At 40.1% G+C, this 27,825-nt stretch overlaps 2 protein-coding genes across 3 annotated transcripts; one reads left to right on the top strand and one right to left on the bottom strand.

The window, feature by feature from the left end:
• Positions 1-117: 117 nt before the first annotated feature.
• Positions 118-18,444, bottom strand: POLR3G (RNA polymerase III subunit G). 2 transcript variants are annotated; one of them, XM_054808780.1, is made up of 9 exons: positions 18,310-18,444; positions 17,627-17,810; positions 15,488-15,616; positions 13,250-13,379; positions 9,091-9,153; positions 8,282-8,332; positions 4,762-4,832; positions 3,809-3,937; positions 118-3,359 (listed from the first exon to the last, which is right to left on the bottom strand). In XM_054808780.1, exons 3-9 carry the CDS (start codon positions 15,605-15,607, stop codon positions 3,273-3,275), a joined length of 651 nt encoding a protein of 216 aa, XP_054664755.1. In that variant the 5' UTR covers positions 15,608-15,616; positions 17,627-17,810; positions 18,310-18,444; the 3' UTR covers positions 118-3,272. The 2 variants fall into 2 exon arrangements, with proteins under 2 accessions (XP_054664755.1, XP_054664756.1); XM_054808781.1 differs by lacking the exon at positions 18,310-18,444 and adding an exon at positions 7,730-7,781 and having other exon boundaries at positions 8,283-8,332; positions 17,627-17,898.
• MBLAC2 (metallo-beta-lactamase domain containing 2) lies at positions 18,329-24,927 on the top strand. Its single transcript, XM_054808779.1, has 2 exons — positions 18,329-18,869; positions 21,136-24,927. Exons 1-2 carry the CDS (start codon positions 18,425-18,427, stop codon positions 21,519-21,521), a joined length of 831 nt encoding a protein of 276 aa, XP_054664754.1. The 5' UTR covers positions 18,329-18,424; the 3' UTR covers positions 21,522-24,927.
• Positions 24,928-27,825: the final 2,898 nt, after the last annotated feature.

The raw sequence follows: 27,825 nt of genomic DNA, 5'->3' as shown, positions 1-27,825 counted from the left end.
GAGTTAACTTTATCAGAAGATAAAGGAGGTCTCATGACATGTCCACCCTGAATAAACAGCGTAACTACTCTGTATGGAACTTAAATCTGATTTAAGTTAAAATCTGTAAAGTTAGTCTTTTAGAAACTGACTTGTTTCAAAAAAACAAACAAACAAAAAACAACCACAAACAACTGAGTGGTAAATCGTGTTTCAGATTAATTACAACACATTGTTGATCAGGAAGTTGGTTTTAAATTTAAGTGCATATTGCACTGTTGGATGACATAAAATGTAAATGCTTTAAATCTGCTATATTTTGGAGTATGTTGTCACAAATAGTCTTTGTATAACTATTTTATTAAGGCTGAAAATATAACTTTGTAAAATAATCCTGAATGAGGACACAAGTCTTATTTTAAATACTTCTGCTCCTCTGCTTTTAGAACATAAATAATACACATAAAATAAAGATTTTATTTAGACTGCAGTGAAAGTGGTGCATGTAATGTATTCTTAGCTCTATATACTTTGCATCTTTTACCACAGGAGTCCGCTACTTGCATTTATTTTGGCTAGTTTTTATGTATCCTTGGCCAACAAATATTTTGTTGGCAGCAGCTGCATATAGCATTCACATGTAGCATACCATAACTGCAGCCATAATAGTTTATCCTGTGCATGCCTTATAGAACTTGGAAATTTTCTGCATAAAATTCTGAGAACTTCTTAGTCTTGTGAAATGAGGATTAAGAAATAGGCATGAAAAAGGTAGGGATCAGTGAAGTTCTTCGATAGCGATCTCCCTACACACTGAAAGCAGTGCCTTCTTGTATGAAGTAGCAATGTTCTGCTATGCTGTTAAGATAGGTTTTAAATATACACCTGTCCAAACCCAAAGTTTGCTGAGACCCAAAAAACGGCCTAAGTTTTATCAGCATTATGGTCTTGCAATAAATTATAAGCAATTGGAAAATCAGCTTATAAAAACAGCTGCAAGTGTTATGCCTCTGGAACACCACGATCTCATTTCATTTCAGAAGTGCCTTGGCACAGAGCTGTATCATTGCAGAACTCAACGTGTTCACAAGTGTTGCCCTCCCTTGCCATTGTTAAACTAGTCCTAGAGGGTCCGTCCTGACTCTGGGGTTCCCTTTGGAGGACAGATGTGACGACAGTTCACCTTTTAAAGGTCTCAAAAAGACCTGATTTCTGCCAGAGTAATATTTCTCAACAGTACAGCAGAGAAGCAGTTGTCTCTCCCATTAGCAGTATGATGAATGAATAAAGTCATAGGTCCCCAAGAATTTGTGGCTGCTACAGAATAAGGTACTGTACCTGTTCAGGCCAGCCACAGCTTGTGACCAGATTGTAACTCAGGCAGTAATGCTTTTCCAGTGTTGATTCTCTAGTTCTAGTTTGGCAAAAGCCGTTTATTTGCGTTTCCACATGTAAGAGTCTCCCTGTTTACCTTGCATAGGGAGGAGCAGCTAGTAGGTATACTTGAGGGAAGCAAATTTAATTTTCAACACACTTACCTCGTTCACAACATCTTCTGTCTTCCTCTTGTATACCACATCCAAGAAACAGGCACCACTGTTCAAGAAACTGCTGGCATGTGTGATGTTAAAAGAAAATGATCAGACAGAATACATTTCCTATGCAATGCAGCAGAATGTTTATTAAATGTTATTTGTATAGGTATCAACACTTCAAAATAAAACTGGTGTACCTCTGAGGTGTGACTTGCATAGCATTTTAATTTCGTTTCCTTTACATCTGATAGGAATTTTATCAGAACACTTGAAAGCTACACGTTAAGGAACAAATTCTTATTGCATACAGAAGTTCATAGAATAATGCAGTACTGTTTTCCAGTCAGCACTGAGGTAAAGTTCTGCTTGACAAAATGCCAAACTAGCAAGAAAAACTTCCGTAATTTCTTCTGCTGATAAAATAATTGGGTTTGTTCTAAAACTGTTCATCAGACCTGATAACACCACTAGTTACCAGGAACAGATTTTTTTTTTAAAAAGTGGCAAAAAGAAACCCAAACCCCTGATAAACAGTAATATAATAACACTGATTAACACTGACCAATAATATTTTGTATCATCAAAGGACAACAGGACACAGAGAATGCTGTGTCATTTCCTCAAGTTTCTGATCTCAGGAATAAATTTTCTACACTTCAGCTGTTGGTTCTTAAATAAAGCTAATGTTTCCAAACACACTGGTTTTGCTATTCTCAGCATTCTTGTCCTCTTTTCCTAATTAAAATCTTATGTGTCAAAACACTTCACCACATTCTCCTACATTTTTGGGGTTTGCTTTGTATTGAGTTGCTGTCTGTTAAGTTTCTGTCTTGTTTGTTCTGTATGAAAGTAAATAAACATATTAACAATTACATGGATAGCTATCATCTGCTGTCTCACTTAACAGCTCTGTGAGGTAGGAAAGTTAATGTCACCTTAATAGGTGGAGAAACAGGCAGAGGACTGAAATTCCTGTCACTAATCTGTGCCACTGGTGAAAACTAGGATTCCATAATTTCTGAATCTTAAATTCTGCCATATATTCTTTCTAAATTAAATTACCCTTAATTATTACTTATACTGATTCATAAATATAACATTATTAAATATTACAGTCCTTTCTTACCAAATACTAAAAATAAGTTCTTTTAACTAGAATAACAGCTCTTCAAAGTACTCTCATTATGTCTATGTTTGTCTGTATTACTAAGGTCCTTTCAAGTCAGTTTATATTAAAGTGCTTAGTGGTCAATTATTTTCAGTCACCTGAATTCAGAAGTTACATAAATTCCTTCAGAGAAGTCAGCTGCCAAATATGAGCAGCTTATGTCCATAAAGGCCGTATCTCTTTTTTGCTGCAGTCATCAAGAACTTAATTATTATTTTCAAGGTTTGACTGCTAAAGCATAGAACAAACAGACTAGTGCAAATGCTTAGGCACAATTTCAATTGAAATGCATACATTCTTTTTCTGTGCAGAGGCAATACAATAGCATATAGCTTACTCCATCAGTAGGGATTCCACAGAACCTTAAAAAGGTGCATGTCTGCAAAACATTTGGCAAAAGAACAAAACAAAGAATCCTATATCCTGTTTTACAGCATACTACAATTAAAAAGAATTTTCCAACAATTTTTTTGAGAGTGTACTTAAAACCAACCAAGCTAAAGCTTTAGTTCTGTTGGTACTCAGCCTGCCTCCAGAATTAGACTTCAAGTAGTATGAGGCTTGAGCAGTATACCACCTAGCAACAATAGCTAATATGTTGCTTCATCCATATTGTCATCACTGCCAGCACCAAAGTCATCTCCATCTTCAAAATACGAAGAAATGTAGTCATTTTCCTAAACAAAAGGGGAAAAAAAATCTCTGTGGAGGAGACAATTTATGAAATAAACATGCTTTAAACTGTACTTGAGTGCCCATGTTTTGAAGCAGTAACAGGAGTTTTTTCTTTCCTTATTTCTTGCGAAAGAAAAAGAAAATACTCTAATGAAATTCTGAAATCTGTGAAAGAAGAGGCATAACTTTTAGTGATGAAAACGAATAATTGTATGTATTGGTTGTGGCAAGACACATTCCTGTTTGCAAGACCTTTTCTCAGAGCTCTTTGGGAGTAACAAATCCAAAACACACAATAGAGTGCAACCAGGAAAACTGATATAATAATGCCTTTTACTACAACCCCCTCTCAGCATCAGAGAAGCTAGGGACGTTTCTTTGGCTGATGGCCAACACACTAGTCAGTGAGTTGTATCTGACTTCGTGTAAACAGGAAAACTAACATTTATACCTCTTCATGCTCTTCTTCATCGTATTCCTCTGGTTCTTCTGCTTCTTCATCATCTTCACCTTCTTTGTCTTTTGTTTGGTCTTTCTCATCTTCAGATTTTTCTTCTTCATCATCCTTTTTTTCCAACTCCTGTCACAAGGCAATCTCCTTTACAAGGTAATCCCATGTTACAGCAACAGCACATCCTCCATGCTACCAAAATGTTATGCTGCAGTTAACAGCAAGACAACTAGCAAAACAATGCTGTGCAAACGTGTTTTCATCAACATTTAAAACACCATGATGTGAACTGCGAGAACTTCATAAGGACTTAGTTGATCAAGTGTTAGCCACTGAAGTCTAAAAAAGTATGTCTTGTGTTACCACCCACTGTTAACTGACAGTCCAGGGCCATGTCATACTTGATAAAGCAATACCAATAATAATGTATCTGCACCAAACAACTGATGGATCACCAAGAGAAAAAATACAAGACCGTTTCACCTTTAAGCTTCCCATTCCCACATCATGGGTAGTCATCTCCAAACTGAAGTCACTTTCTTGCCAGGTTTCTCTTTCTACATGTATCTTCCCTCTCAACTTACTGTTTAATTTCCAACATCAGTAGACTGGCAAAACAGCAATAGATTTAAAAGCTCTGGCACCAATTCCTCCTTCAGTAAGCTCTAATACTAGCTCTGCTGTTCACTATTAGGCTACATCGCTACCTAGTGAAGAACAACTGGTTGTTGTGTTCAAACAGGAGCAAAGGAAATATTTTCTGCACAGCCAGGCTCATCCTTATACTCTCCCTTGTGCCACCACTCCGCAGAACAGTTGTCTGTCACAGTAACGAGACAAGGCCAGAAAAAGGCTGCTCTAGTTATTCCATTTGTACCAAAAAACATACTAAAGGTTTCGTTTTCCTTCAGCAATTTCTAGTGTACAATTTAGAAAGAGTATGCACGTCTTACCTCAATTTTTTTCAACACATCCAGATTACTTTTAGGCTCAGAGCTTTTTGTCTTTTTTGGTTTTGCACCTGCTGAAATAAAACACATCACTATTATTTTTTTAATATGGAAGAACACAAATTCACGTTTCACTTGCTCTTAAGAGCTTACATCTTGAGTAATGGCATGTCATGGAAATCCCATACCATCTGTATTAAAATTACTTTAGACTTTGAGCACATCACTCATGGAGGTGTACATGCCCAATTTATGTAAGTCATGCCTATAGGGCCTGTCTGAAATTCACTTTTCAAAGATAGTTGACCAAAGGTTTGGCCAAAGTATGATGTTCAGCTTTACAAAATACTTTTTGCTTACATACTCACGGTATGTTAAAGAAACTAGAACAAAATCTAAATTGTTATTTTTCATCATCTTGGAAAGATAAAAACTCATTAATGTTATTCATTTATGCAACACATTAATGACAGCTTCAGATAGACAAAAAAAGGCAGATAGCAGAGTTTGTTAGCTCCAACACAGTAGGCATGGTTACTGCAGCGAGATGGCCCTTGGGCCACAGTTTGCTCTCATCTAATGAGTCCACAGTGTGTATCTTCAACTAATCCCTCACTTCATGAACACCATCTTTATCAAGTGACTCCCTACAATCCAACCTCATCATGCTACTTAAACATATGGTGGAGCGAAGGTCAAAAATAGCATTCCGTATACCTAGGTAAGAGCTACCTGAATCACAGCACCCTAAACTAAGGTTGCCCCAATTCCAGGAGTGCAGTTTGACCAGCAGATGAGGAGAAACAAAGAGCTCTGGAGTGAGAGAAGTTACAGCATTCAGAGAGCTCTGTGAGATGACCCGTTTCCACAGGGCAACTGTCTTTCAGCTCTTGTGCTATATCCAGCACGATCACATAAAACTTAGAGCACAGGGCTGTACCTAACACAGATGAGCTCTTCTCAGCAGGGTAAAACTGCCTGCATAAAATGCCGCAGTGGTGTAGCTACAGAGCTTCCGATGGACAAGGGAGCTTCAGACAAGCTAGCTTACGTAACTTGCACCTTTTTACGCACTTAGGCTGCACTAAGCGGTATCAGAAAGAAAAACAGCATGCATTGATGAAGGGGATATCCTTTCTGAAGCAGATACTAACCCAATGCGGTTATGTATTTTATCTGGCTAATACTTAAGGAAGCAGAACACTAAGAGCTGCTAAGAAGACAGCTGTATTTTGTCAAAAGCATTTGTCATAAATAACATTCAGTTCATTTCAGTGTTTTGCCTAGGAAGGGATTACGTGACAAAAGCACTGGACAGAGCTGAGGGGAGTCAAGCTGCTCTGTAATAACATATGAACAGTGTCAAAGCAAACACATCCAGAATGAAGTAGGCTTTTAAAGAAAACAAGTGGAAAGTGCGATTCGAAATTATCATTTCTGCAGAAACCACTGCGGGCTTTTAGAGATGTCTATAGAACAAACAGCCTGGAAATGAAAACAGACATGCAAGATCTTTTGCTTAAATGCTGGGTGTCTTTGGAATTTACCATAAAATTACAGAGACACTGACACATTGTTACTAGAACTTCAAGCAAAACAGCTCCTTACATCCATGTAGCTTAGAGATGCAATGGAATACAATCTAATCTTTCCAAATATCTGTTCTAGCAGTACTTGGACTTAAATGCATACATCTGATTGCTATATACACATGCATATAGCTGGCCTACAAGAACTGAAACCTGCCAACCATTTGGTGGGGGTTTTTTGAGTTTTTTTGTTCTGTTTGTTTTTTGTGTCAGGCCCTGTTGGTATCTAGGATACTGTGGTCCACAGCCCAGGTAAGTGTGGGAGACATGTAGAATTCTACCCAAAGTTTTGTCACTAAGAAGGCAGGCGGTCACATCTTGGGTTAAAACATTTGGGGAAACGAGAAAGGGGTAGGGAGAGGTGTGTAAAAATGAAGTCGTCCCTGTACATGTAACTGTGTATTGATCCCAAAACCACTCCTGTGATCTACAACAGTAGAATAGTACAAAGTCTCTTTGATTTTTAGTGCAGATTCACTTGACTCCCTAACCTTTGTTCCACTCAGTTATAAAGTGTCACCTAAGATAGCTGTCCTCAAAATACAACAAGGATATGTACCAGAAGGGCTAATGTGTCCCTGATCAGCTATTTACAAACCTCTGGAATCACATGACTTTTGTATTGGCCTCTATATCTTCAGGATTCCCCCTAAAAAATAAACCATGATTTTTGCCTTTAGAGAAACCTATTTTTTTTCAATTCCAATCAAATTCTGATGGTCAGCTGATCTTTGCCATTACAACAATTAAGAAAATGTACTTTTAAGAGCAAATAGAGAAACTGGTACAAAAGAAAGAGGAAAAATCCCCCACAGTAAGCAGTGGTTCTCTATTTATGATAATCACATTATTGTAACAAGGAATAATAAATCAGCATTTATGAATTCATTGGATTTTACAGAGCTAATTATTGCATATAGGCTTATAAAAGCCAATGCAGTTCCTTCTTTTAAAGAAAAAAAAAAAAAAAAGGTAGGTGTGTACTGGTTTCATCTTTAGAAATTTTGCAAATAAGTGTTTAATTTTCAGTTGAATCTTGCAGTCTACCTGTAGTACCATGGTTCTCAATGACACTCTTAAAAGGAACAAAGCTTCCAGCTGAGCCAGACTCCATGACTACTGCACATTCCCTTTTTTCTGTTTTATCCTTGAACTGAAAAATGACACATGAAGGACTTGGACAAAGTGAACAAGAAAGTAAACAATTGTATGTAACAGACAGCTAGATACAGGAGGCCAAGTGTTATTTCACATCAACAGCGCAACAGACTTCTACAGAGAACTTAAAATAACAGTCATGCATACTAGAAAACACTTTGAAAAACAAATACACATATGATGCTGTGTAATAAAGGTTTTTTTCCTGTAAGAATAACCAATACCAGCTCCAACTGCTGTTGAAGGATCTGGTTCACAATTCTGCAGAAGAAAGCTGAAAATAAACAAAAAAAGTAAAACCAGGGAAAATAGAAAATAACCTACATTAAATCACATATAAAAGGCTTAAAAAAATGCAAAAGTCAACCAAATCATGAACAAGATAATTGAGAAACCTAAAATATAAAGGAAATCCAAACAGCCAGCTATTCAGTGAATAGAATGATGAGTGTTAACTAAAGATACAAACTTTCAAAACAAAAAGTTTTGTGGTTTTTTTTAATCTTTCACTGTTACACATCTCATATGTTAATATGGTATATCAATATGAAAGGCAGGAAAGGAAGACAAATCTGTTCCAGTGACTTAAAGCATACTACAGAAGCAAAGCAAAAAGACAGGCAGACTAGTGAATTCATAAGAAAAAATCTGCCAAAAGCCCTGATTATTTAGACTAATTAATATTTCTACCATTTTTTCCCCCTAACCAGCTCCAGTATGTCTTCTATCATTCAACTAGTATGTACGAAAATGCTTCTTAAAAATATATAATATACCTTTTTTGGTCTTTTTCTTTGGCTTCACCTCTCTTGGGAGTCTTCTCCAATCTGTACAGAAAACAGCTTTAATATACATGAATGGTGATTTACAGCAGTAATCCTCCCCCTGCCACCCACCAAGGAAAGGTAGGGGCCGCTGTTGTGCTTGATCCTAGTTATATGTGTGTGCCTAAAAGTTTTAGCACACAACAGTTTTCTGGAATTCTAGCTGTACTTTAAATTGAGGAACTACAGAGAGGAATGGCAGAGAGGAATGGCATTTCACTCACTAAATGACAACTGTTATCTGCCCCAAAAAGACAAAAGTCAGCCCTTCCAGTGGCCCACATGGCCTTCAATTTATATTCTAAAATTAAGTTTGCAGTAGTGAGCTACACAGATATGGCAGTTTGTTGCAAAACCCAGCTACCTGTGACTGTTCACAAAATCAGGCCGTTGTACTTTTAGTAACATCGATGTTTGCTCCCAGTTCAAAACTGGTATCTGCATGGTGAGTAAGGGGAGAATGAAAGCCAGAGTAAGAACTAAAGCTTGCATTTTCGCTACAAAGCAATTGTTTCAACTGATGAAAGTAAATAAATAAAATCAGGGTTTTTTGGGTTTTGGGTGGGGTTTTTTTTTGACAAAACAATACTTTGCCTTGATCTGAAGACATGCAAAGGTCATAACCCTCAACAAAGAATACATGAATTGGTAAGGATTTGCATACTTTTTCATTGCTTGAAAAATAATGAACCAAACATTTAAAGGAGAAGAACATTTCACAAGTTAATAAAGAATTAGCCTTTGATAATCTCAGATGTTACCTGGGGTCCATGCTGCATGCTCCTTTTCACTGTCCTGGTACTTTTTACTGTACCTCTCAATTACTATAGAGAAGGATACAAAGATTTATTGAATTCAATTAAATAAAAAGGCAATCCAGACACTGTCCTTCATATTTTCCTGTAACTAAACACACAGTGTGTTTTTTAATCCCACATTGAACACTTTCTTGTGCTGTTGTCAAACACTTAGAAAACAGTTTAATGTCACTACTTTGAATAGTTCTCATGACAATTCCCAAAACTAATCATTTGCTAAGTACTTGCAAGACCTGAATTTTATATCCCTCAAAAAAAAAAAAAGGCAAAAATCTTGAATATTGTTTTGCATTTTTGGGGTATCAATCAAAACACTCTCCCAAAAAAACCCTCCAAAATTATTATAATTTATACTTCTATCCTTGGAAAGCATGAAAACATAAAACGCAGATATAGTCAGGGAAACTAGGTTGAAACATCAAATGAACACTTCTACTGTTCAGCAGTCTCACAAGCAGACCTTTGCTACAAACCGACTGTGACATTTATCACCACTGTGCTAATCATAAAGAGTATCCAGAATTCCCAGGTGTCAGAAGGCCATGTCTCAGACTGATCATGATCAACTCCCAAGACTTTAAGTACTTCTGCAATGGCAAAGCTTTGCAGTGCAACAGAGATGTCCCCTAGACAGCAGCAACACATTTTAGTTCATTTAACCTCTTTCCAGGCACAAGAACTACAGGAGAAATGCACTGTAAATAATACAGTAGTTATACACTGTAAGTACATCCATTTATACTGCAAAAAACCTTTTGTACAATCCCTAATGACAAAAGCAATATCAAAACGGAAGTATTTTTAAATCAGTCCCATTTTTTCATATCAAATTACCATGCCCAACTGCAAAATCCACTTAATGCAAAATTACTGATTCTGATTGCACTAATAATTCACTACTCAAACAGGGATAATTTTTGTGGGTATTGTACAGAAAATGGTAACAAAGGCAGCCTGTGACCTTTGCAGTCAAAGACTTCTAACATACTCACCAGAGAAAAGGAGGGGAGAAGGAAGACATCAGAAATGAAGCTCAATTTTACATGATGGCAAGCAGAAGACCTACTTAGAACTGTGCAACAAAGAGGTCGCATCTAAAATGACAGTGTCTCATGGGACATTTAATGTAGATGGCCTTCACAGATGCTGTAGGAAACTGTCAGAACAGAGAAGGAAAGAAACTAGTAGTTTTGATTTCAGCTCGACACTCTTCAGTGAAGAATTAATTGCTGATGCCATCAGTAAAAAAATACATCTGACTGACTTTCACCACTCTCAGCTAATGAATTAATTCTAAACCGCTGCCAAGGTGACAGTCACTCAGTCATAGCAGATATACCTACAGGAAAAATATGAATGATTCATAGATTATGAAGTGAGGAAAATAGAGAACTTACTATAGAATCTGCCAGCTACTCACTCAAATGAGTGTTGAAACGAATGATGAAAATCTATTCTATATGGCACATTAACCCATCAAAATTGCCAGGTAGTATTAGATGTGGCTTTAATTTACTACCTGAATAATGAAAGAAAGATAGCTATGTCCTAATTAATTAAAATGTTTCCATTCTTACACTTCAAAGGACCATTTGGCTCACAGATGTTGTGCCGAGGGTTAAATACAATCCATTTCCACTTTTAGCAAAGCCAATTTAAGAAGTTCCTGCCCACAGTCCCTCTCCTGCCTCACTTTTAGTCCTACCAGATGTTCTGATGAAATACAGAACAGCAAAGGGCTGTAAACCAGATAAGAGAAAAGATCAGTTAAAAATAATCTACCCTGGGGGAAGAAAGCAATTTTCTTGAAGCTAGGCCACTTCTGCAACATAATGCAGTCCCAGAGACAACTGCATATTGTCACTGAGATGAAAGCAGGCTTTTGAAGCTGCAGACCACCGCTGATGTGATTATACCCCATCCCTCAGATGAGGCATTTGTGTACAACTAAAAGTTCAGCAAAAAGTTACCTCAAGTTACCAACTTACCCTTGGGGAGATGAGGAGAACATTTGAAACATTATTTGAATCTATCAAGTGGCTGTCTACCTGATTTCCCTGCAACTGCCATTTTTTTGGTGAAGTACAGCTTTCAAAGCTGGCAGTTCTACTAAGAAGCACACTCAGTAGCAGAAAGAGATCTCAGAAAGAAGGCTGCAGAAACAAAGACTATTTTGAGGTGAACAGTGAGAATGATCACATGAGGCAAAGTTGGAAAAGAGAGACAATACATTCTCATAAAGTGGCTGGTTCCTTGGAAATAACCCTGAAGGGCTCTCAGGCATAGCAGTTTCCTTTTCTGTGCCTCAAACGGAAATAGCAAACTTCAAGCCTGACAAAGATCAAGGGCGCAGCAAGCCTCTGATGAGATGAGAATCCAAAGAGATAGAAATTTGTTTACTCAGAAGATGAAAGAGGAGATGCGATAAAAGACTAATTTGGAATTCTTCTGCCCTTCCAAAGGGATCTGGAAATGAAGATCAGATCTGTTCTCCTTGCCTCATAACCAAGGTTTTACCTGGCCGCACCATCAGGGTCCACCCTGGGCCGTGCTTGTGCTGCACTACAGCTGCCTGCTGCGTCCCGGTGACTGCTGGGCTCCAGCTGCAGGTCAGAGGAAATATTCTGCCTTTTGTGAGCCACAACGTCTGGTTGGCAGCGTGTTCACTGCTTGTACTGCAGAGTGCTGCTCCATTTTAAACAGTGCTTTAGTACAAGAACAAGTGGACAATCAGTAAGGTGTGTTAATCAGTGTTACATTCAAACGCTAATTAAAAAAAATAATTAATTGCACGCAGTCTCACAAATCTCTAGAATTCACCACTACACCATGAACAAAAGTTACCAAAAATTCAGAGGGCACTGGACTATGTACTTGTATCCCATTGACATCATGAATATTCAGTCAGAAAATATTCTGATGGTTTTGGGGTGGAAATTAAACCTCACGTTTTAGAGTTCAAGTCAGCTCTCATAATTCAAAATCAGCACAAGATAGCAAGGAAAAGATTATCCAGTGTTTGGCCACTTTGGATTTCTTAAACATTTTTATAAAGCTTTTTAGTGACTGCCTTTCGCACTGACTGGGCCTACGGTCTGATACATAATGTGTTGTATTTCCTGTTTTCTTGTAACAGTACTTGCCATTTATACCATTCAGAACAAGCACTCAGGAGGATGATAGAACTAGGCAAAAATCACAAACAGAAACAAGCACTCCTCACAATAATAACCTCCTGTGGCTGCTAGATTTACAATACCCCCACAGCAAGGTAAACAGACATTAAAGTCTTCCTACCCTGCTCCCCTTCCCTTCCTTCCCACTAGCTCAGTTTTCTGACCAGGAAGCTTGGATTTAACAGTATAGTGATGTATGACTGGATTTAAAGTATCGCAGAGCATTTACTATTATCGAACAATAACAAAGTGGTTAATTTTTAATTACATATAAGTAAAAGTCATTCTTAGGTCAAGTAGAATAAGATCAAGCTTTGGCTTCTAATCCACCTCTGCTTCTGATGCAAACCACAGTAAATCACTTGTCCTCATCTCAATCTTCATATTTCAGGTGACTTGTCAGTAATACTTACCGATCCTTCCTGAATGGACTTAGGGGGAAAAAAACAGTATCTTTTAGAATGCCCAGCTATTAAATATAGCATTGATTATTTTAAGTATCTCTTTACACAATTAAAATGGAAGCTCAATTTCAACACTAGTAGCAGATTTCTTTACTCCAATGCAAAATTTTCAGGGTATTTTAACATGTACAAATGCCTATTTCACTTGTATTGGTTAGCATATAATTGAAAAGACTGCGTATAGTTGGTCTAAATGTTTCTTACTGTATACCAAATGGAACAGATGTTTGATACCACTCTTTTTCATGCGGTAGTTGCTTTCCAGTTACAACACTTGTAGGCATGACCTACAACTTCAATGATTGCAAAAGCAGAAAAATTTCCTATTATCTTAAGCTGCCAATTCTAATTTCTCATTATCAGTATAAAATACATCTTCAACACATGCATCTCATTACATCGTCCTTCATAGAATAATAACTACTGAAGATATAAACAAAAATAAAAAACACACGAACAAACCTTCACGATCTTCTTCTACTGCCAAAAAATATGGCATTTTTTTCATAGTTCCTCTAAGATCTTGTTTTAAGGCCAACATGTAATCTTCATCTTCTCCTGTTTTCAGAGGCACTGGCTTATTGTCTGTACTCTGTACAAATTATGTTTATTATTCTTAATATCCACCAAAAATACAGGAACACTAACAAAAACTACAATAAACACAGCTAATCACAAAAGAGTGAAACTATGCATTACGCTACTTTGCAAGTATACTTTATTGCATTCTGACACACGTAACTATATTTACAACTAAATTTACACCTTTTATAACTTCAATGTATCCTTCTGCAAAAATGTATCGAGATATCAAGGAAAAAAAAGTATTAAAACTGTGAAACAGTCATTCATAGTCATGCTAAACTCTTAATTGCCAAAAGCATTTTTTCTCACCAGCCTAAATTACGTAGAAACCATTGCTTCTCTCTTCAGTCGGAGTAGCACTGGCCTTACCCTCTTCTAAAACAGTCTTTTAACTATATTGTCATTACTCCGAATAACATGGACACCTTTTCCATGACTATTGTCATGGAAACAGGTTGTGCTGTCTTACAACCAGGCAGCACACAGGCCCTCACATGATCCAGTATCTCTCAGCTGAATTTAAATGAATTGTTAAGGTTTGGATTTTGAGTTTGGTTTGTAGTTTTTTTTAACTATGAATCTTGAAATTGGGAAAGATAAATAAGCCAAAACAGTTTTAAAAATATACAGAACACTAGACCCAGAGACAGAATTACAGAATGGATGTTGTTTCTCTCACACGACAGGTGGTACACAATCAATACCTGAGTAGTAGGTTGCTCCAAAGCACAAAGTGCTATCACAAGTCCCAGAGCTGGATCACAAAAGAAATTCACTGCTTCCAGCTGTATTTGCTAGCTGGCCAACATTTTAAATCACTAATGTTGCTGATGGTAAGCTGATGCTCCTTAATTGGGTTTCTAATTGCATTTACAGGAAATTTGTAAGAATTCAAAAAGTGTCTATTAGAAATATGTAATAGGAACAATTTACTGCTTAAAACAATTTCCGTGTAAGTCAGTCAACAGCTGTGATACACTTCTGGTTACTGCCCAGTCATTAAATCTAACTCTTGAAAATTTTATCGACCCTACTTATGACACCAGGTTAACTTTGATTTTTTTGAATGGCACTAGCTTTCCCCTGAAAAATCATAGAATCATAGAATGGTTTGGGTTGGAAGGGACCTAAAGTTTAACTGAGTTCTGAAACTTTGTTTACAGAAGGAAGAAAGCATTTTTAGCTTCTCCATGGTATACATCAGATACACTGGGGCTAGTAATTCTCTTATGCAGCTGATCCACTGCTGACTGTAACTGCAGAAGCTGTAGTTCACACAGAATTCAGTTTCCTTGCACTGTTAAGCAGACTGCAACGTTCACATTAGGAACAGTTGCAGATGGCTTAGTATCCATGAAATCACGCAACTTCATTGTAGAGGTGGACTAAAAGGACATAATCTGGGTCAGTAAGTCAAAACTTTGGGTGAAATAACTACTCAGAGAAATCTCAGTGTAGTGCCAATTATATGCCAAACTTCCAAATGACATATCGTAACACGCAAGGTTGAGAAAAATTTCATGCACCTTGACCAAATCCCGACATAACTGGGAAGTTCTTATAAAACTACATTGTAAGACTACTTTTCTGCTTCAAAATTATCCAAGCTTCCCTGCATAGCAAAACTCAAGTTAGAAAATGTTCTTTCTTCCCCTTTAATTTTCAGATACATCCCAAATGTCTTTCAGTGATTTTCAAATTATTTTCAAATTCCGGCTACTGAGGTACAAAACAATCTTGCAAAATGTTTTTTGTTTGCATCAACAGTAAATTTCTAAAATCAGCAAACCCATTCACAGCTTCAAAGACAAGTGTAACTTCATTTCAAACAAATTCAGATACCCAGCATTTCTGTTACTGTAATGCCTGGAAAACCAAATCATGACGAGGGCTTTAATGAACGAACATCTTGCAAGCAATCTAGTTAGACACGGGATACAACAGTTAGCAAAGGGACAGGAAGTAATGATAAGAAAAGCAATTATTTACATAAAATACTTTGAAACTGTCCTGAAGTGCTTAGGGTTGATCATATATTTCATTACATTATCTAAACACAACATTGAATACGCTTTACCTGAACGCAGAAAGCGTGCTCTAAGATGCTGTACTTACAGGAAATGGTGGTGGAGGGGTACACGCAACATCAGGCAGAGCTGCACCTTTAGTAAAGCCAATAGCCTCAATGTTGAAGGTAAACGCAGCACGTCCTCTTCCTCTGCCTGACCCAGCCATGTGGAGTTACTGAAAATATTACAGGCTTTTAAAGTTTTGGTTTTGTTACATGTATCAAATGCATGGATATATTAACTTTAAAATTAACATCTAGCAAAGATTACCGTAATTTTAAAACCACTCTCAAAGATTTCAAATAGCAAACGATTTTTAATGCCCATCTTAGGTTCTTTCACATACTATAAATTTGGTACATCCCTAAAAGCAACTCTTTTCCCTCCTTTCTGCTAGCCACCTCTGCATGCCTGAAATCACCTCCTAACCTAGGAATTTTAAACTTTCTTCTGCTAAACCTTAAATGCACTGACTTAAGTTCAATCAGAGTAGAACCACCAGAAACAGGATAAGGGGGAAAAAAAAAAAAAGTTCAAGGACCCTGAACTTTCTGTGAATACATTTTGCAGTTTCTGAACTTTTCTGCAAAAAACAGTTGTGTTTGTCACTCATGGCTTCTTCATCCTTCAGATGCTTTTTTATTTCCTCTATCTTTGTAACTAGTTTTGGGTACTGATAAAGAGTGAAAAGCAAGGAGGCTCAAGGTAAAAGGAGGTTCACAGGAGTCCAGCGTGTCTGCAAGCTAACTGCTGATAAAAGGAGGTTGTCTCTAACTAAAATATTTCACCAAGGATATAAAATACCCTGCAAAACTACATTTACAGTCACATCTCACCACCTTCACTGTTACACCAATCTTCATCTCAGGATTGTATGACCCATGGGTTGGCAAATAAAGCAAAATGTGAGAAACATTTTTGAAGGGAATATGTCAAGAAATGGGACCCAAAGAGAAGCCTGGTTGAAGCGATGTCCTACTGCTCACCCCCCAAGACCGTGCAAAGATCAATTCAAGGCTCCAGCCCAGAAATCCCATGTGGTGGTCACCATTAATTGCAAGGTTACCGTATTGCATCCTGCTTGGTAAGAACGCGTCTGCTACAGATGTATTGCTGTACCTGTATCATCACATCTATTCCCACCATCATGGTGAGGGTGAGAGAACCAGTTCAAACAGGAAATAAGAAACAGCACAATACCTACAGCTTCTCATACACTTGTCTACAATAATGAGGAAGCCAGGAGAGAATTATGACTAGGAGCAAAGAAATGCATACTTAAGATTAAGACCTTTTAAGATTCCCCCAAATGGAAGCAATGGCCTTTTTATCAAATGCCAGTGAGAAACAGGTTGATTCAAGTATTTTCCTTCTTAGTACTTTCAACAGGATAAAACAAAATCACATTATGTATTTCCACATCACTCAGCAGCACAGAAAACTGTCTAAAAATAAGCAGAGAGTCCTAAATAAATCATTTTAAGAAAGACAACAAAGCAAAAGCTAAGCCTGAGCATTTAATTAACTGGAAATAAAAACAAAAAATAAGAAAAAAGAAATAGCAAACATTTGAAAACAGGATGAAAAGCAAGATGTGAGCCTGGTAGAATGGAGAAACATAAAAGATACAGCAAAGCCCCAAACACGAGCTATTATATTATTCGGGTGTGGAAAAAAGGGAATGAACAACAGAAGAAAAACAGAAAGAAAAGCTACAGGAGATGTCCCGCTATCAAGGAGAGGCTCATTGTTTGCATTAAATATAATGAATATAAAGGTCTATTTTTAAAATGCTGCTTTAAAATTAACTCTCGGTAAGATTCTCTTGAAATAGCACATTAGTCTGATGAGAAGTAACAAGCTTCAAAACTCCACAGTTTTACTGAAACTCGTTGATTTTTTCAAGCATATTGGCTTAGAAGGTTTATGTCTACTGACACCATAAAGTGACAATGGCAGATGATATGATCAGAGAGATCCTGAAGGAAAAGCTGAGTTGTACAACTAAGTCACCAAGCATGACAAAATTACCATGACAACTAGTGTTTTGGCCGCCTCGAGGGATGCCTAACGGACCACCTGGGCACATTTTTGTGTTTATAGACAAGTTTGTGTGTCTTTCACTGTACAAATGAGATGGCAGATTTCAGATTTAAACTTTTAAAATTCCTTCAAAACTACGTACACTGTTGCTCGGGCAGTCAGTTGGGGAAGGCTGCAGAGGCCTTTCGGAGAGGAAGGCCAGTGGAGACGGGGTCCCCGCCGGCAGCGAGGCAGCTGGCGTGATGGCGGCAGGCCTGAAGAGACTTGGATGAGCTCTCCTTATCATGCGTTTTCATCAGAACAAAAACATCGATTGTGTTCGGATCCTTGATTTTCAGAGACAGGTGCAATCAGTGGAAGGCAAGAGCAGATAAAGGAGAAAGGTCTGAAATTTAAATACTGAGATTTTGTGGGTTTTTCTCCACCTGATGCCCCTGACCGTAAAAGGGTGAAAACATTTGTCACGACGGCCATAAGCCCCTGCCATGTGAGAATACACCTCTGGGCTCCTCCCTTCCCTTTCCCGCTCCCTCTCCCCGCGCTTTCCGTCCGCCGCCCCGCCGCCCCCGCCCCCAGCCGCCGGAGGGTCCCGCTCCCCGCACGACCCGGGCTTTGCCTCGCCCTCCGCAGACGGGTCTCGGCCGCCTCCCCCGGGCAGCGCCCGGCCCTGTCACGACTGGGGAAAGGGCTCCAACTCCCCCGTCCCCTCACGTAGCTGCTGAGCCCTCCGGCCGTCTCAGGGCTGCCCCACCCGCCCCTCAGAGCTCCCTCCCGGCCGCCTCAAGGCTCCCTCAGCCGCCCCTCAGGGCTCCCCCGCTCGCTCACCCGCCCGCCGCCGCGCTCCGCCCGCGGCTGCCGCAGTGGGCCGGGCCCCAGGCCGCCCCGCCCGCCGCCACGGCGCTGAGGGGGGGGCTCGTCGTCGAGGCTTGGCGGCCGGGCGATGTCGGCGTTGGAGTGGTTCGCCCACAAGCCCCTGGGCGGCGGCATCTTCTGGATCCAAGAGCGCTTCTACGAGTCGGGCAACCGGGCCAACATCTGGCTGGTGCGGGGCTCACAGCGGGACGTGGTGATCGACACGGGGCTGGGGCTGCGCAGCCTGCCCGACTACCTGCGCGCCTCCGGGCTGCTGGAGCCGCCGGAGGGAGCCGGACCGCGGCCGCTGCTGGCCGTCGCCACCCACGTCCACTTCGACCACTCGGGCGGGCTGCAGCACTTCGAGGAGGTGGCGGTGCACAGCGCCGAGGCGGCGGCCCTTCTCCGCGGCGATAACTACGAGGCCGTCACCTGGCTGTCGGACCGGGAGGTGGCGCGGCCGCCGCGGCCCGGCTGGCGAGCACGGCACTTCCGCGTCCCGCCCGTCCGGCCCACCCGCCTGCTGCAGGAGGGTAAGGGCGGCCGGGAGCACGGGGTTGGCGTCCCCGTTTGAATTAGTATTTGCGTTAATGCCTGAGCCGAAGTAATTAAAAAAAAAAAAAGTTTTATTTATTTTGACTCCTGGGTCGTGGAGTAACGTCTTTCTTGCCTCTGTTCTCGTACAGCTTTGTGGAGCTCCTCTTAGAACAGTTCAATATTTTTTCACTTAGGTTCAGCCTCTGCGACCTGCTTTGCAGAACCTACAAGCCATCTGCCGTCCTTGACACGGGACAAAAAGAGATCTGTAGTGGGTTAAGTTCTTGTTTCTACCAGTTGTGAAAATATTGACAGGAATTGAGATGAAAAAAAAAGATGGGAAAAAAATGCTTGCCTAATCTGTTTGCCTGTTGATGCAGGATTTTTTTCCTTAGAAAGAGAATCACTCAGCAATTTGAGTGACTGACTGAGCACCCCAGGTTTAGCCTCAGGCTTCTAACAGTATGTCGCCGTGTCAGTCAGTTCTGGCATTTGGTGACCCTTATTATTCATAAACTCGCAAGGCATAGCAATGTAAAGAACAACACAATTTATCGAAATACATACTGCAAATAACACTGATTTTGTTTACAGAATTTACATAAATGTAACACTTACAGAAGTGGCTTGTTACAGATAAAATCCTGTTTAGTCTGTCCTAGGTAACAATGACTAGGCTATTTTGGCAGCAGACAACTTAACTACAATGTGGTGAAGCAGAAGTTAAAGGGTAGCTGTCTGACCTACAGGTGACAGCATTTGCAGGGGACTTGGGCTCTTCTTGGCTGTATTAGGCCACCCCACAGAGGTGCTTGGAAAAGCAGAACTGAACTTACTGAAAGCTTCAGGGATGATCTGATGTGACACGTAACTATAGTCAATCAACAGAAGTTTGTTTTTTCTTTGAAAGGGAGGAATTACTAAAAAAAAAATCTTGTAAAAGGACAAACACACTCGCTGTCAATGTAACATCAAGGTTCCTAAGGTGATGTTGATTCAGACATGCTGTGTGGCAGTGGCATCTCAGTGCATGTGTCACTGCCATGGGGTCAGGATATCCAATAGTGCTGAAAATACAGAATGTGGCAGGGCCAATATTCTGTAACAATCCAAAGCCGCAGCTGTTACTTGGACATTGCCTGCTTCGTTTGTTTAGTTTTAGCATTACCTCAGTCTTAGGAGATCTTTCAGGCACACTTCATTTTGCCTATTCTAGCTAAAATTGCATTTATGTGTATTGTGCCTTAACGTGTACTGTTTTCCTAGTCACTTGTATCTTCTAAGACGCACAGTTTGTTTGACACAGCATGGTCAGATGTTAGCCATTCCGTGACTTCCAAACTTTGTTCTAGTGTTTTCAGTAATCCTTCCCAGTTGAGAACCAAAGTGCATCAGGTCCTGTCATGAAAGGTCTGTCTTTCAACAGTTAAGTACCTTTAGGCTTGCTAAGTCTTGAGTAAATCCATGGCATGCCTGTCTCTGGTGTGATACAGATCTGCAACTTTCAGATTTCTAATACAGTAGAGCGTTGGTGCCTTTTTCTTGTTCTCCCTGGAACTTGAAATGCATATTACAGTTTTAAGAATCCTTTTAGGATGGTATTGGGTGTTATTTCTTTTAGAATTGTTTCACAGAGTTGTTAAGCAGCTGCTTCAGAGAAGGTTGCTTATATGTTGATCATCTTTCCTTGCATGGCCCTAAAGTTTACATATTTACCACCTGTAAATTAATGGGATTTACATATTTATAATTAAGCTGGCATTACAATTTCAAATCAACAGCAGACTTACTTGGCCTGTTCTCCATCCCTAGACCAACTTTCTGCTGAAAGTACCCATTCAGTGCTTAGTACAATGAAAAGGCATTCACATTTAAGCTGGCAAAAAAATGACCTAATGTTAAGAAACTCCTATTTTTAGATATCTGATTGAATGAGATAAAGAAAGTGTGTGGAGGCCAGTCGTGGTTCTCCTCCAGCAATTTATGTTCTGTCATTTTGCCTTTCAAAAGTAACAGCAGTGCAATTCTAGGCAAATTACGTGAGGGTAAAATTATAATAAATTGTGAAATACTTACTTTGTAAACTTTCAGAGGAGACCCAGCTTAGACATGTTCTGTTTGTTTCCTCTTTTATTTTCTTCTCTCGTTGTGGATATGTATAGTATGCACAAACTCTTAGCGTATGGGTAGGTCATACTCTTTTTGTGGTGTTTAATATACAGGATAAATGCATACGTTTTCCTGTAACACATTTGTTTGCAGGGGATGTGATCAGCCTCGGAGACCGACAGCTGACTGTCATGCACATGCCTGGTCATTCAAGAGGCAGCATTTGCTTACACGACAAAGACCGGAAGATATTGTTCAGTGGAGATGTGGTGTATGATGGATCCATGATTGACTGGCTTCCCTACAGCAGAATAAGTGACTACGTTGCAAGCTGCCAGCGCCTGATGGAGTTAGTGGACAGAGGTCTCGTGGAGAAGGTACTACCTGGGCACTTTAACATATTTGGGGCAGAAAGGCTGTATCGGTTAGCTTCCAACTACATTTCACAAGCTGGAGTTTGTCACAAGGTTTCTACTTGTGCCATGAAATCCATTGCAAGCGTAGTACTTCGTGTTGCAAATTCGAGAGTCACTTCTTAATGACAGTGCATTTTGCGTGATCTATTCCCTGTTGAAAAACCAAACGGCTTGTGAAAGTGTTGGTACAAGCAAAAGCAGTATACATTAGTAAAGAGCTGGCAAATTGATTCAGATGAGCTGCAAAAAATTCTCCCTATTTTTGCCTACTTTATTCCTATTTTTATAAAAAGGATGTAATCTAGTAGCGTTTGCCAAAGCTACTGTTTTTCTTTTTATTGCACATGTACTGTGATTGAAATATATTGTTTTATTTTTGTTATGATTCTGACGGATACATATATGCTGAAGGAGGGTAGATTTAGATGTTAGGAAGAAATCCTTCCCTGTGAGGGTGGTGAGGCCCTGGCACAGGCTGCCCAGAGAAGCTGTGGCTGCCCCTGGCTCCCTGGCAGTGTTCAAGGCCAGGTTGGATGGGGCTTTGGGCAACGTGGTCTAGTGGAGGGTGTCCCTGCCCATGGCAGGGGGTTGGAACTAGATGGGCTGTGAGGTCCCTTCCAACCCAAACCATTCTATGATGTAATATATGCCAAAATAATGTTTTACATTCATGCCTGAAAACTTTTTGATGTAGCACTCGGTTTGTGACTATTCACTCAAGTCCTGCTCAGGTTTTGGCCTAACAGAGCTCGCGCTAAGACCTGCTGTGTGCTGGGAGCAGCGCCCTTGGGTCAAAGCAACAACAGGACTCGGGCAAAAGAGAGAAGGGCCATTCTGCCGCCGTTGTCACCTGCACTCAGTGTCTGCTGCACCCATCATCGCCTGCGTCGTTGCAAAGCAGCTGTCTGGTAGTTCCTTTAGAATCCACTAATGTATGGAAAAACTATAGACCAAACTCACTCAAAAAGCTTTTGATGCAGATCCACAGCAGACGGACTGCTGAGGCCTTTCATGCTTCCTGGTGTGGTGCAGGGGATGCCCACACCATGAAAGGAGCAGGAATGAGCACTCTCACCATCAGCCAAGGAACTGTTTTGCTGAAAGGCTTGTGAGTTAGGAATTAGAGAATTTGTGAACTAATGAATTAATGTGTTAGACTAGTCTGTACAAAGTGGATTGAGCCCTTGCCTGATGTGTTTGGTTTTTTTTCCGATGAGTTCATAAAAAAAAATAATTTTACAGAGTATATTGTTCTGTAAATATGAGAGAACCAGACTGTGACAAGCTTAAAGGTTTTATTTGTGTTTAAGAGTATTTTTATGTGACTGGATTGTAATTTGGTTGTTAATGCTCTGTGGTGGGGGAAGGATGGAGGCTTTAACATGACCTTACCCTACTGCAGGTGCTGGATTAAACAGCCAGTACACTTGTTACCACACAGTGGCCGTAACTTGAACTGTTTACTGTTTGCTTATGAGGTGTTTGGTGCATATGGCTTTTCTGAAAAGTGCATTGCATTTGACTCTGTTCCCAAAAAAGTTGAATACATTGAAAAATGCTAAATGACATTGTAACTTGCTTATGAAAATTGAATGTGTGATGTTTAAACACTGTTGAAATGGTTAAAGTTTGTGTAATTATATCTAAGTCTATATATTTAACTTTTTTAAAAGGACACTGTCTGATGTTATTTTTGTACATAGACATATCTACTTTCCTAAAAAAAGTGCAAATGTTTTTCCCAAATTTTAGTGGAGTTTAACCTTATTTCTTTGGCTTTCACTTTATGGGGAAGCTTTCTTTCCCCCCTCTCATCATACCCAACGGAAAGGGAGCCCATAGTTTGGGCTCTGTCTTGGGCACGGGGGAGTGGAAGTTGATCGTCTTCTCAATAGGTGTAAATTCTGGTGAAAACAACAGTTACGAAATAAAAAGCATCTTTGTCTATCAATTATGAAAGATAATATCTTACAGAATACTTTTCTCCTTTCACAGATCACTGTAATCATGCCTTTACTATTTGAATACATTCTTCACCAGGATTTGTACTGATAGGTTGTGACATGCCTACTTCTTGTTAGCAGTGCCTGTCTCCAAGCTGAAGCAAAATTCTAAGTGGGCAGGACAGGCATAGCAGTGCAGCACTTGAAAGACCTGTTATCACTCAGATCATAGCCTCTTTTTTGGAGAAATCCAAATATGTCTGTACTACACGAGGAGTGGTTAATCAGTGGATAGACTTCTCTTATAAATGAAGCTAGGAGCTTTTTGTCTCGGCTTCGTTTGGCCAGAGGAAGAAATACAAAAGGTTAGCCTGGGAAGCAAAAAAGCCACTCAATGAAGAGGCCCGTAATAAACTCCACAGTGTGGTTTTCCTTTGTAGCCTGCTGACACGTGCTGCTGTTTACGCAGCAGTCCAGACACTGTTCTTGATAGCCAGGGGTTCACAATGGGCAATCACAGATCTGAGGTGGCAAGTGGGAAAGTCAGAATGGCTGAAGAAATACAGCTTACACCAGTTATCCAGATAAAGCAATGGTGTCACCAGTTACCCATCAGTAATTGATAGAACTCCTTCAAATTAGCAATCTGTAGCATAAACCCAGTACTAGTCTTGCTCTGTGCTTTTTGAAGGCTGTAGGAGCGCTGGTGATAGCCCCATGCAATAATGCAGAGAGACCTCTTCTGTCGTAATGCCTGCCAATATGTTTGCCAGTTGCTAAAATTTTGCAAATGTTCATTAGGAGATCAAGCTGAATTAGCATTCTGTGTAATACCACTATGGGTTTGTTTATTTGATCCAATATTAGAAGCCCTCTAGCCAGATTTTACTGTTGTAAAACTTGAGCTCCTAAGAGAAGGCTCACAGCCACGCCAATTCAAAAGGAAAGATATCCTCTGTCATTTAGGTCTGTGCGCAGGATCAGCTGCAAGATCCTTAAATGTCCAGATCACTGTTTAAAATGCCCTGTTAAGCCATGCCTAAGTCCATGAAGTATATGTAGGTAACTGCAGTTGCCCAGGTTTTTTTCCTTGACCAAAATCTAGGGAATAATTTCCGAGCTCAGAAGTGAGCTTTATGTGAACACAGCCCAAAATGGGGTGTGTTACTAAACTGCTGCTATAATCCAGTTGAAAGTAGTTCTTGAGGGTCTCAAAATTATTTTTGTATTACAAGAAATTCACTACTAGGTAAATGATATGTCTTAAGTATAAAGAACTGTCTCTGACTATTTTTGTTAAGTTACCAAGTTTTAGTCATGAAAGTTTGACAGTGTCCCTTTAACACTACTTGGATTAAATATTTAAAACATGCATTGTAAGTTTAAATATTGCAACATCTTGGGCATTTACAACTGTGTACATTTATCTGTAAAATCTAAATGTATGTTAATGCAGTTTTCAGTAGACTGGGGAACTGACAAAAAATCAGAAGGGAAATTTTGCCCTGTAATCTGTCAAGACTTTTGTGATGTTAAACAACAGTTTTTATCATAGATAATCATAATAAAAAGTTATAATCCTATGCATCCAGTTGTAATTTCTAGGTATTTTTTAAGAGAAGCACTTTTTCATTCTAAATGGAGTGTAAGATCTTTAGAAGTTGCTAGTAGTGTTTTTTATGCTTCTGAGCAACAGACTGCATTAGAAACGTTTACATATCATAGACTGATGCTGCAAAGCTTGTATAAGACCATGAGTGGGTACTTCTTAAAAAAAAAAACAAAACCACATTTTAACACAAATGAAAATCAGGTTTTCAATGGAATTTGCAAACAGAAAACATGGATGTGATGAAAGTATGTATTGGGGGTTCAGTTTCAGTTTGTGGTGACCTAGATTATTATTTCCACATAATAGAGTAGCTACAATGACAGCTGTTTACTGTACTTGAAACAAAAATGGTCTCATAGTTTCTGTTAGCACACAACTGGAGCTTGAAATAATGCCTAGTGTACTTGCTGACTAGTTTCTGATAAAAGACTTATTAACTGATAAACTGTAGAAGTTTTGTGGAAACTAGTCCATGAACAGCAAAAGCAGCTGCTGTCATGAAAACCAGCAGAAAGAAATGTGTCTGTATAAATCCAAGAATACGTGGAGAAGGTGAAATGCAGCTGTTCCTTTAAACATGAAGATACGCTTCCTTCCAGACCACTGTTAACTGGACTTCGGGTATATATGGTTGTTCAGTTAATACGGTGCATTTGTTTTCCTCCCAGGAGTTCCAGTGACAAGGTGCAGTCTTCAAGTCAATCTCTTTGCATATTAGCACAAGTACAATCTTCTTTTCAAAACTAGTTTACCTTGTTAAATTTTGAATTTTATGGCGTGATGAGGACAGAATTTGAAGGCAAATATGGGTAGAAATAAGGTGAGGGAAATGAATGAGTTGTAAATAATTATGAGAGAAATAAGGCAATTAAATGAAAATAATTTTAAAATACTACAATGTTGGGTTTATCTAAAGAATAAAAAAAAATAGCTTGGGAGCACCCAGCTGGGAGGCTCCACTTCTCAGATTAAGTTATCGATGTCCTCCACAAGCCTTGTCCCTCTGTCCTTTTTGGTGACGCAGAGGAGTCTTTCATCATACAACCTCACAATCAGGACTAACCCAGCTGATCATGTGTCATCACTACAAAGTGCTGTACGACTGTCTATCAGTGATTCCACATTACACGTCAAGGCACAAGGTCGCTGCTAGTGGAAGTAAGACACCTCAGATCGGAGTTTATAAAATGTGGTAGCCCCCAGCTTCCACTCTGGGTCTAACGAAGGATGTGCAAAGCCTTTCTCTGTCACCTGGGGTTGGTAACTGAAGTTCAGATGCACTTCAAGAGTTAGTGGCACTGTGTCACCACAGCACAGTACAAAAATATTTCGGTGCCCCAGTTACAAGCATTTCACCTCCTGTTCTGCCCCAGTGTTTGAAGCAGGAGCACTTGAATTCAGCACAACTGAATCCATCACTGTCACTACTCCTTTCTCAATAAATGGGTTTGCCAATGAGCTGTAGGAAGTTTGTTACATGTTCTGTGAAAATCACCATATTCGATATGGTAAATTGTCCTAGCAACAAGAATGAATATTTTTCATTGGCATTCAGGAGGTAAGGGGACAGGTTTACTTTGCGGATGAGAAACCAAATGCCATACTGCACTTCTTTGCAAACAAGTAGAGGGCTGAGAAAGACCATCTTGAGGTCCGCTAGCACCACCTCTGTGCAGAGGAGCAGAATGTTTGCTTAAAACAGGATTCCCAGGTCTGCCCACACCCGTACCTTCCAGTTTTCCATCACTTGTTCTGGTCCTTCAACTGCCTCCTGTTTCGGGCCTGTTACCAACTTTTTCCTTCATCCCGCATCCTCTGCTGCTGTCTCTGCACGCACACCCACACTTCTGTCTATGCCTCTCCACGAGTTCCCCCCCACCTTCTTCCTCATGCTGAAATGGCCTCTTTTCTTTCACAATATCTGAAATCTGCCGTCTCTGGATCTGGAGCACAAGAAACCCTAGGGACAAAGGGCAGCCCTGTGGTTCACCATCAGTCATAAAGGTCATTCCGTGAAGCCTTATGGATCAACCTAGACTTTTCTTCATATTCAGTCCAAGTTACCCTTTTCTACAAATTAGGCTGTTATTCTTGGATGAAGTGTCCACGTAACATCTTTTTACGTGGCAGAAAACTGTTACCAGTCAGCTACCATAAGCTTAAAAATGTAACATATTCCATGACACATAAGTAAAGATTTAATTCCTTTGTTTTTTCCCCACCAGATCTTTCCAGTTTCTTTACTCCTGCCTTAAACTATGCTGTGTTGGGTTTTGTGTGGCAAGGTTTTGGTAGCGGGGGGGCTACAGGGGTGGCTTCTGTGAGAAGTTGCTAGAAGCTTCCCCTGTGCCTGATAGAGCCAATGCCAGCCGGCTCCAAGATGGATCCGCCCCTGGCCAAGGCCAAGCCAATCAGCGCCTCTGTGATAACATAGTTAAGAAGGAAAACAAAAGAGTTAAAGAAACTTTTGCAGCTGGAGAGAGGAGCGAGAAGATGTAAGAAACTCTGCAGACACCAAGGTCAGTGAGGAAGGAGGAGCTCCAGGCACCAGAGCAGAGATCCCCCTGCAGCCCGTGGTGAAGACCATGGTGAGGCAGGCTGTCCCCCTGCAGCCCATGGAGGAAGGATGAGGGGGTGTAGAGATTCCACCTGCAGCCTGTGGAGGACCCCACACCGGAGCAGATGGAGGCACCTGAAGGAGGCTGTGGCCCGTGGGAAGCCCACGCTGGAGCAAGTCCGGGCCGGACCGGTAGACCCGTGAAGAGGGGAGCCCACGCCAGGTCAGGTTTGCTGGCAGGACTTGTGACCCCGTGGGAGGGACCCCACGCTGGAGCAGTTTGCTCCTGAAGGTCTGCACCCTGTGGGAGAGACC

The sequence above is a fragment of the Grus americana genome, chromosome Z (genome assembly GCF_028858705.1).
Source record: "Grus americana isolate bGruAme1 chromosome Z, bGruAme1.mat, whole genome shotgun sequence".
Taxonomy (NCBI): Eukaryota; Metazoa; Chordata; class Aves; order Gruiformes; family Gruidae; genus Grus; species Grus americana.
This window is presented reverse-complemented; position numbering and strand designations above follow the sequence as displayed.